The sequence below is a fragment of the Narcine bancroftii genome, chromosome 5 (genome assembly GCF_036971445.1).
Source record: "Narcine bancroftii isolate sNarBan1 chromosome 5, sNarBan1.hap1, whole genome shotgun sequence".
NCBI classification, from domain to species: domain Eukaryota; kingdom Metazoa; phylum Chordata; class Chondrichthyes; order Torpediniformes; family Narcinidae; genus Narcine; species Narcine bancroftii.
In genome coordinates this window covers 254,587,133-254,598,118 of record NC_091473.1, presented here as the reverse complement: position 1 = coordinate 254,598,118, position 10,986 = coordinate 254,587,133, and the positions used below count along the sequence as shown (strand labels likewise).

General features: G+C 45.8%; 1 protein-coding gene across 1 annotated transcript in view; it reads left to right on the top strand.

Moving 5' to 3' along the window:
* Positions 1–1,228: 1,228 nt before the first annotated feature.
* Positions 1,229–10,986, top strand: part of psma5 (proteasome 20S subunit alpha 5) — a 19,925-nt gene continuing 10,167 nt past the window's right edge. The window contains exons 1-2 of the mRNA XM_069942232.1: positions 1,229–1,386; positions 5,943–6,009. Coding sequence (XP_069798333.1) covers positions 1,358–1,386; positions 5,943–6,009 — 96 coding nt within the window. The 5' untranslated portion in view covers positions 1,229–1,357. The remainder of the gene's footprint in view (positions 1,387–5,942; positions 6,010–10,986) is intronic.

Here is a 10,986-nt window from a genome sequence, read left to right as displayed (position 1 = left end):
AGCCTGTGGAACGTGAGTCGTTCGTCCCAGATTGACAGGGAATGTGGCCAATCAGCATGTGGAACCGTGAGTCGTTCGTCCCAGATTGACAGGGAATGTGGCCACTCAGCGAGTGGAACGTGAGTCGTACGTCCCAGATTGACAGGGAATGTGGCCACTCAGCGAATGGAACGTGAGTCGTTCGTCCCAGATTGACAGGGAATGTGGCCAATCAGCGTGTGGAACGTGAGTCGTTCGTCCCAGATTGACAGGGAATGTGGCCACTCAGCGAGTGGAACGTGAGGCGTACGTCCCAGATTGACAGGGAATGTGGCCACTCAGCTAGTGGATCGTGAGTCGTTCGTCCCAGATTGACATGGAATGTGGCCAATCAGCGTGTGGAACCGTGAGTCGTTCGTCCCAGATTGACAGGGAATGTGGCCACTCAGCGAGTGGAACGTGAGGCGTACGTCCCAGATTGACAGGGAATGTGGCCACTCAGCTAGTGGATCGTGAGTCGTTCGTCCCAGATTGACAGGGAATGTGGCCAATCAGCGTGTGGAACCGTGAGTCGTTCGTCCCAGATTGACAGGGAATGTGGCCACTCAGCGAGTGGAACGTGAGTCGTACGTCCCAGATTGACAGGGAATGTGGCCACTCAGCGAGTGGAACGTGACTCGTTCGTCCCAGATTGACAGGGAATGTGGCCACTCAGCGAGTGGAACGTGTGTCGTTCTTCCCAGATTGACAGGGAATGTGGCCACTCAGCGAGTGGAACGTGACTCGTTCGTCCCAGATTGACAGGGAATGTGGCTAATCAGCGTGTGGAACGTGAGTCGTTCGTCCCAGATTGACAGGAAAGGTGGCCACTCAGCGAGTGGAACTATGAAACGTGAGTCCCAGATTGACAAAGGAGAGCGACCAATCATCGCGCGGAACCTTGAGTTGTGCTTCCCAGATTGACAGGGTTTCTAACCACTCAACATGCGATCATCGTGTGATGCAGATTGACAGGGCGCCTAGCCAATTAGCAAGCGAATCCATGAGGCGTGCATGCCAGATTGACAGTGAATATGACCACTCAGCGTGTGGAACCGATTGCGATCGTCCCAGATTTACACGGAGGGTGGCCAATCATCGTGCTGAACCGTGAAGGGGCGGCTTGTATTTCAGATGGACAGAGCCCGTGTCCAATAAGCGGGTGCGGGTGACAGAATCCCGCCCCCGGGTCAGGCGCCGACCAATGTGCGCGCGGTGGGGCGAGGCTTGGGCGCGTGTGGGCTGAGGGGAAGCCGGAGGGAGGCCTCGGTCCGCAGGCTTCGCTCGTTCAGCACCGCAGCTCGGCCGCTTCCCCGGACTCGACCGCCCGCCCGCTACCATGTTCATCATCAGGTCCGAGTATGACAGGTGGGTCCTGCCGTCTGCACTGCGTGAGGCCGCGGCGACTCGCTTCGGGCCTCGGGCCTCGGGCCTCGCCGGCCTCTCGGCCCCGGGTCCCGGCGGGTGGCGGGGCCGCCCGCTCCTGTCTCCCGGTACCACCTGCTCCAGCTCCTGACCGGCCAGTGTCGGGGCTCGGCAGAGATGGGGCAGTTTCACTTTCAACTCAGACGCCGGGTGCTGAGTCACGGGAAGGTCCGGGCCGGGGGGGGGGGGGAGGCGAGGGGGGGGGGGGAGGAGGGCGAGGGGGGGGGGGGAGGAGGGCGAGGGGGGGGGAGGGGGGCGAGGGGGGGGGGAGGGGGGCGAGGGGGGGGGAGGGGGGCGAGGGGGGGGGGGAGGGGGGCGAGGGGGGGGGAGGAGGGGGCGAGGGGGGGGGGAGGAGGGGGGGAGGGGGGGGAGGAGGGGGGCGAGGGGGGGACAGGGGGAACGGGGGGGGACAGGGGGAACGGGGGGGGACAGGGGGGGTTTAGACGGGGACAGGGTCGTGGGGATGGAAGTTGAGGGGTGAATTAGGGTCGTGGGTTGGGAGGATAGGGTTAGGGGGCACTGGGGTGTGGGAACTGGGGTGTGGGAACTGGGGATGTGGGTGTGGAGGATGTGGGGGTTGGTGACAGGGCTTGGGGGATGTGGGGTGGGGGGGAGGATGAAATCAGGCCCCCAGGAATGCTGTGTTTGGGGGGGGGGGTGGGAGCGGTACCCAGCGGTTTTGAGTGGAGGTGGAAGAAGTGTCCCAGGAGTTGGGAGCGGGGCCTGAGGATGGGTTTGGGTTCAGGGCTTGTTATGTGGGAGTAGGGTAATGCCCAGGAAGAAAGATTTGACCTTCCCTAACTGCAACGTAGTTCATCAGGATCAAGTTCCATTCTTAGCTGGGGTTGGAGTGAACTCGAACCAAGTTTCCATACACACTAAACTGGAGAATACAAAGGTTAAACAAGAAGCGAGCAAGTGCCAGAGAAATGGTACAAAACACAAACAAGGGCTGTAATATCTCAGCATCCATGAAAGCATTTGGCTTGTGTGTTAGAGTAACACTGCTTAAGCTTTTAATGACAAGGATTGATTACTACCAGTCAAGATGTGAGGTGATCAGAATTGTGGCTTCCTTTGATTATCTGAGTCCCAGATTCAGTGTGTCTCCTTGGGGTCTTTGTATAATCCCAGATTCCTGCCTTGTTCCAGAATTTGTAAGGAGTTAAAGTCAATTTCAAAAAATCATCTCCTTTGCTCACCATGAGATGGTGCCATCCTTCCATTTTGCCCATTGTCTTTCTGTTGCAACTGGCCTCTTGGTTGCCATGATACTCATCATAAATTTTCCATTTCATTTGTGTAGGATACTAGTTATTGACACTGAGTCGACCAGATCTTGGGGAGTAAAAATAATGGCAGAGAAACTCAGCAGGTCAAACAGTGTTCTATATATAACTAAGATACATAACCAATGTTTAGACTTGAGCCCTTCAAGTTGAGAGTCATGTGGAAGACCATCGCGTTCCCAAGATCGTGTTATATGGCGAGCTCTCCACTGGCCACCGAGACAGAGGTGCACCAAAGAAGAGGTACAAGGACTGCCTAAAGAAATCTCTTGATGCCTGCCACATTGACCACCGCCAGTGGGCTGATATCGCCTCCAACCGTGCACCTTGGCGCCTCATAGTTCGGCGGGCAGCAACCTCCTTTGAAGAAGACCGCAGAGCCCACCTCACTGACAAAAGACAAAAGAGGAAAAACCCAACACCCAACCCCAACCAACCAATTTTCCCTTGCAACTGCTGCAACCGTGTCTGCCTGTCCCACATCGGACTTGTCAGCCACAAACGAGCCTGCAGCTGACGTGGACATTACCCCTCCATTAATCTTCGTCCGCGAAGCCAAGCCAAAGAAAAAAAGAAAGAAAATTCACATATGGACCTTGCTGTTCTAATCACCAGGCTATGACATATTGTTGCTCTGTTGACATTGTTGCTATTTTAACCAAGGTATTAATTGTCATTACATTACATGGTTTTGTCACATGTTCCAAGGTGCAGTGAGAAAGTTTGTTTTGTGAGCAGTCCATATAGACATTCCATGTACAGTACAGCAAGTGAGGCTACTAAAGTTCCAGAGAGGTCAGAGCAAAGGTAACATAATTTTACTCGTGTGAGATGCATTCAGGTGTGAAGTGAAATGCTTCGAGAGGTTGGTCATGGCCAGAATTAACACCTACCGAAGCAAAGATCTGGACCCCCTTATCGTCACAATCGCTCCACAGCAGACACAATATCACTGGCTCTCCACTCAGCTCTGGATCACCTCGAAAACAGCAACTCATACATACGGCTGCTCTTCATCAACTGGATCAGCCTTCAACTCCATTACTCCCTCAGTGATGGTCAATAAGCTCCAAACCCTGGGCCTCTGCATGCCCCCTCTGCAACTGGATCCTTGACTTTCTCATTGGAAGACAACAGTATGACTTGGAAACAGTGTCTCCTCCTCACTGTCTATCAACACAAGGATGTGTGCTGACCCCACTGCTCGACTTGCTGTACACCCATGACTGTGTGGCCAGGCACAATTCAAATGCCATCTACAAATTTGCCGATGGCACCACTGTTGTCAGCAAAGTCACAAACTGCAATGAAATGTACAGGAGGAAGATCGATCAGCTCTTGAGTGGTGTCAAACCAGCAACCTTGCACTCAACATTAGCAAAACCAATGAGATGATTGTAGACTTCAGGAGGAAGTCAAGAGAACACTATCCTGTCCTCATCAGTTGTGGAGCGGATTAAGAACTTCAAATTTCTGGGTGTTCCCACATCTGAGGATCTGTCCATGTCAAGGCAATCATGAAGGTTGCTTGCCAGCAGCTGTACTTCATGAGTTAATTGAGGCGATTTGGTATGTCACCCAAGACTCTTGCAAGCATCTGCAGGTGTACCATAGAGGTTGGTCGCATCACTGTCTGGTACGGAGGTGCCAACGCTCAGGACAAGAAGAAACCTCAAGGGTTGTCAACTCGGCCTGCAACATCACGGGCACTAGTCTTCACTCCATTGAGGACATCTACAAGAGGCAGTGTCCATCCTCAATGACTCCCATCCCCCAGGTCATGCACTCTTCACTGCTACCATTGGGGGAAAAAGATGCAGGAGCCTGAAGACAAGAACTCTATGGCACAAGGACCGCTTCTTCCCCATGCATCAGATCCCTGAATGATCAATGAACCAAAGACATTGCCTTACTTTGACTTCTTGTGAACTATTTTGATTTATTGGAAAGTGGTTTATATGAACGTTTGCTCTGTGATGTTACCACAAAATGAATTTCATGATTTGATCCTGCAAATAAATTCTGATTCGGGTGTCTGATAACAGGTTGAGATCCTGCATCAGGTCTGAGTGGAGAGGGAAGATGGATAATGTAATGGGGAGGGGTGAGACAGGTGAAGGATGACCGGCAGAAGGATCTAGGTTGAGGTGGCGGTGGAGCTCTGCTCCAGATTTCACCTTCTGCTGTCCCTTACAACTACTGCTAGTTAGTTCCATGTACTCTCTTTTTGACCAACCACTGGTTAGAGACCAAATCAAAATGAACTTGAAAATAAAGATGCCACTGGTTTCCTCTGATCTCTTCCACTGGTTACTTCCTCAAAGAACTTCAGTAGATTGGTCAAACATAATCCTGGCATAAATGATGAATGGTCCACGTGTGTTTGAAGATGGCAGAGAAAGTTGAGATAGTGTACATGGAATCCATAGCTTTAGTAGTGTTATGATAAACTTGTAAAACTGTTAAACTACAACTTGAATTTTGTGCCAATCTTAATACCACTTTTCAGAAAGTATTTCCAAGCCTTGGGAGAATTTTTACAGAAGGTCGATAAGTTGGCTCTTTTGCGTTACTTTGTGTTTTTCCCGCATTTTTAATTTTTATTTCAGACTTCCAGCATCTGTAATATTTGACATTAAATAAAAATCAAGAAAACAGTTGTTGAAGAGCTGTAATAAAAGCAAGGTGCAGGGAGCACTCCTCAGGTCAAGCAGCATCAGTCAGCTGTTGCTGGCAACAGGCTGCCGCCTGAAACATTAACTATTTCCCTTTCTTGACCTGAGTATTTCCAGCATTATCTGTATTTTATGAGCAATGTGTCTTTTGATTTACTGGAATGGTATCGGGGATGAAGAAAAGATCAGAGAGCCAGGAATTTTTCTTGGGATAGAGAAAGTTCATTGTGATATTTTTAAAGAGAGAAGACAGCAAAATGTTCTATTGGCTAAAAGGTTGTTAACCAGATTGAAGCTGATAGAATGACCATGGACAGCACAAGGAAACCTTTCACAAGTTCTTGTTATCTGGATCTCTCTGCCGTGGCTGTACAAGAAAATCAAAATCAAGTGGAATGAGATGAAGCACGAGAGTGCGATTTTATATGTGTAGTTGAACCAAATGCCCAACTACGCAATTAAGACAGGCTGAATGGCTTGTGTGTAATTCTGATTCTCTGAGGAAATAATTCTTTTGTTTCCTTTTTCCTTTTAGAGGTGTGAACACCTTCTCTCCAGAAGGCCGATTATTTCAAGTTGAATATGCTATAGAGGCCATTAAGGTAGGTTTTAAAAATATTTGAATTTTGAACTGCCCTATATACGTGTGCAGTAGTTGAGTTTTGGGGTTCAATTTTGGGGGGGGGGGGGTGTTGACTTTTACACAGATACTTCTTTTGAGGGGCTAAGATTCACACGACAAACTAAAAGTACTCGTCTTTAGCAGAAGCCCAAATGATCTCTAAATGAATAAAGAACTAAAACACCACAAAATTAAAGTCATAATATGGAGTTGCACTTTGAAACTGCTGTCATACTAATGCAACCTAGATTGTATACCTAAAATGGATGAGGGGGGGGGGGTGGGGGGGTGGCTTGGGAGGAGGGAGGGGGGAGGGAGAAAAAGTCACTGTATATGTGTGAAAAAGTGTATATCATGGCTAACGTGATTTATGGTGTGAAAAATAAAAAAATTAAAAAAAAACAAAACTGCTGTCATACTCCTGCTGCTACTGTTCCTTACCTACTTATATCATAGAAGCTTTAACCACAATTTCATATTCGGGACTATGGGATCATTTTCTTTACAAGCTCCTGTTTTATTTAGTGTGTGTTACTTTGTGGGGTGGTGTAGGCTGCATACATTCACAGACAGAGTGGCACTGTTACGTACAAACCATCAATAAAGTTAATGCTCTCAATTAAGAACAAAAAATGGTTTGTTTATCCAGGAATGAAAAAATAGATGGTGAGAGAGAAGTCATGTAATTGAGTCATGTGTTTGCTCACTTAGAAACAGTATTTTAGTATTGATCAGCCAGCCACCTGATTAAAAAAAAAAAGGTGGACTGACTCTAAAATGGACAATTCTGCTAATTCTCTATGTTGGGGAGTTATTAAAATCACTGTGACCATTGTAATGGTCATTTTGATTGACCCATATCTGGGTAAAGGAAGCGGGTATATTCCTGCATTTGGATCATGATCATTTTGATGGTCATTTTGTGTGACCTGTGCCTGGGTTTTGGAAGCATCTTGGAAGTCACATGCTTCGTTTTCCTCTCACAAGGATTCATGAGTTTTTGGCAGTCAGATCACAGTTTCTCTCTCTCTCTCACGCGCGCACCTCCTTCGTAATTACTTCCGAGCATCAGTTTAAAAGTCCATAAGTTGCAACACAGGATTTCTAACCTCTTCCAGGTTAATACAAAGAGTTCTTCTTTTCCCCCTATTCCAGGAGAAACACAATAACCAGCCACAACCTCTGCAATTGACTAGAGAGATTGAGAACAGGCTGAACTCAGAACTCAAAACCCGTTTTGAAATGGCGTTGTGCAGCAGGTCTGCAAATTTGCAGCCTTCGCCACAACTGCTGCAGTAAACTGAGTCTCTCTCTCTCTCTCTCTCTCTCTCTCTCTTTCTTTCTCTTTCTTTCTCTTTCCACCCCCCCCGAATGGAATTTTTTCTCTTTCTGTTTGCAAAACCACATGACCCCAACTTAGAACAACAGACTTCAACCAGAAATCTGGATCGTTGGCATCAGTTAAGCAATAAAAGATTAAAATGGGTTTCGTTGGCACCAGTTTAGCAATAAAAGATTAATTGGTTTCTGGCCTGGACATCTGTTCAAACAGGCTATTCCTTTAAAGACAATAGTCCATTTCAATTCTACAACCTCATTCCAATTAACACCTACTTCACAGACACTCTTCATGGTTTCTGTAAAGTCGATGGCAGACCTGAAGGCTCCACCTGAACAGGTTTTTGCATTCCAAATGAGATGTTTGTGAAGTGTGGTTTAAACTATACCTTTTTAAGATGTATTTTATCATAATTTTATTAACCCATTCTGTAACAGTACCATCAGGCATACAAGAAAGAACTAAAGTAAGCCTACTTTTTTCTGTGACCAATGGGTTTCACCAATATGGATTTTTCTCCTTTGGCTGTTAAATTCTCTGGTATTTCAAGAGTAATTGGGGCTTCATCCATGTTCCCAATGCATGATAATTTGTAGCTTTCTTTCCAATTTCTGATTACAAACTGGTGAAACTAATATCTGATAGTGGATATAAATTTGCACAAATTTTCATCGAAGATTTATCCTGGATGGGATTGTGTTACTGCAGGATATGTTACAAGTTTACTTGGCTATTGCGAGCAAATAAATAACTAATGTTCAAGGAAACATCCTGACACTGTACTTGGAGAGGAAAATGAAATGAATCTGAGAAAAATTGCACTGTAGAATTTGACAAGGGAAAGGAGGATTGCTGATTTATCTAATGACATAAAAGAACAGGCGATTACAGAAATAAAGGATGCTACATTTGGATTGTTGTCAATTCAGCTGGATGAATCGACAGATATTTAGTCTGTTCCCAGCTTCTGAGCTTTTTTCGGTATGTGAAGGCGAAAATCTGTCAAGGAAGAAATACTATTTTGCTGTTCACTGAGACATTTGGCTGCAAGGCAAGGTCTTAACTATCATCCAGTTTGTTGATGCTCTCAGTGCATTTACAGCCTCTTCCCGACGTGTCTGAGTTCCGTTCTGACCATATAACCACTTACAGCACAGAACAGGCCAGTTCGGCCCTACTAGTCCATGCCGTAACAAATCCCCACCCTCCTAGTCCCACTGACCAGCACACGGTCCACACCCCTCCAGTCCTCTCCTCTCCATGTAACGATCCAGTCTTTCCTTAAATGTAACCAATGATCCCGCCTCGACCACGTCTGTCGGAAGCTCATTCCACATCCCTACCACCCTTTGCGTAAAGAAATTTCCCCTCATGTTCCCCTTATAATTTTCCCCCTTCAATCTTAAACCATGCCCTCTAATTTGAATCTCCCCCACTCTTAATTGAAAAAGCCTATCCACGTTTACTCTGTCTGTCCCTTTTAAAATCTTAAACATCTCTATCAAGTCCCCTCTCAATCTTCTAAGCTCCAGAGAAAAAAGCCCCAGTCTGCACAACCTTTCCCTGGAACTCAAACCTTGAAATCCTGTCAACATTCTCGTGAAGAACCTTCTCTGCACTCTCTCTATTTTGTTTATATCTTTCCTATAATTTGGTGACCAAAACTGTACACAGTATTCCAAATTTGGCCTCACCAATGCCTTGTACAATTTCATCATAACCTCCCTACTCTTGAATTCAATACTCCGATTGATGAAGGCCAACATTCCAAATGCCTTCTTCACCACACCATCGACCTGAGTATCAGCCTTGAGGGTACTATTTACCACAACTCCTAAATCCCTTTGTTGCTCTGCACATCTCAATAGCCTACCATTTAATGCATATGACCTATTTAGATTTGCCTTTCCAAAATGTAACACCTCACACTTAACCAACTGGACGAATCTTGAAATGGACACGTCGGAAATGTGTTAGCATGGCATGTAGAAGTTGTAAATCCTCTGCGCTTGCGAGTAAGCGCTTTCCACTTAGATTAGGAGAGATAAATATGAGAGGACATGACTTCAGGGTGAAAAGGGAAAGGTTTAGGGGGAACTTCTTCATTCAGACAGTGGTGGGAGTGTGGAACGAGCTTCCATCTGACTTGGTAAATGCGGGCTCACTGAAGTTTTAAGAATAAATTAGATACATGGATGGGAGAGGTCTGAAGGGTTATGGACTAGGTGCAGCTCGTGAAATTGTATTTTGGCATAGATTAGAAGGGTCAAATGGCCTGTTTTCTGTGCTGTAGTGTTCTGTGGTTCTAAGGACTGGCACTGGTGAGGAAGGAACAATATCTTTTTGAGTCAACAAAGACCCTGATGATCTGGAAGATGAACTCATCAACCTTAAATGATTCTAAATGCAGAGATGTGTTTGAGTCTTCATCTATCAGAGTTTTGGCCAAAAATCACTGTTCCTCCAACATTGCAAAGGAGTGTCTTCAGAAGATCTTGCCCACTTCAACCTTTGTGAATCAAACTTTTCAACATTGATACAGTTGAAGACAAAGGCAGAAGCAGATCTCGGATGTACATTATCTACAACAGAATCAAGGATGTGGAAACTTCAGGAACAAGGATTTAAATTCTTTAAATTAGATAAAGATGTGTTGCTTAAGGAGCTGCATTTGACTTAGAAGTCATTGCTACTTGTGGACCATTGCATGTTAGACTGGAAGCCAAGTGGGCTTTGGACCGAAAAAGGTTGAGAATTACCGTCTTCGACAAAATTTATTGACAAGCATCATTAAAGTGAATAATTTAACAATGGTAGCTGGCAGTTCAAAAGCCTGATCTCTGAACAGGTTCAGTGGAAACATGTATCTCTTTTAGTCAAAAAAGCCATGGCTTTGCTGCTGCTCTGGTACTGAGCACCAATCTCCGTTTGAATTGAAGTGTAGTTCTCTGTTGTTCAGAGGCATGGGCTTTTGGACAAGACCTTAAATAAAAGGCTTGTTTGTGTTTAATATCTTGAGTGTGTAAAGATGTGCCACAGTAGTTTGAGAAATGATTCTGATGAAACACTTGTCATTCTCTCAGACCACCAACCTCCACTTCTGTAGCTTTCCCCAGCTTCACCAACCCTTCATCTCGTACTTTCTCTCAAAACCCACATTCAAGCCTTTGTCGCCTGCTGGAATCAACCACTCCAGTCTCCTGGCTGGGTGTCCATATTCTAAGAACATTTTTGAACTGTTGATCCAAAACTACGTTGTAATATTCAGCCTTCCTGACCAATGGTGAATTCTGAGCTTTCAACGATTTAACATTCTCAGGTTAATGTTTAAATCCCACGTCATCCTATTTCTGCCTCATTTTCTTAACTTCTTAAGCCCTTTTGGATTTGTCTGTCTCTGGCTTCTTGGGCAAAGTGCTGTCCATTCACATCATTGAACCTTCAGCTGCTTGGGACTTTCTCTTTTATTATCCTTGTCCATTTATAACCTTTTGATTTCAGCTGGTTTTTAAATATTCCTTGCTCTACTTTGATTATCATTCACTGAAATTTTTTTAAAACTGATGAACCTGGGCTGAAATTATACCTTGCTTTCCTTTTCTGATTCTCCTAATCTTG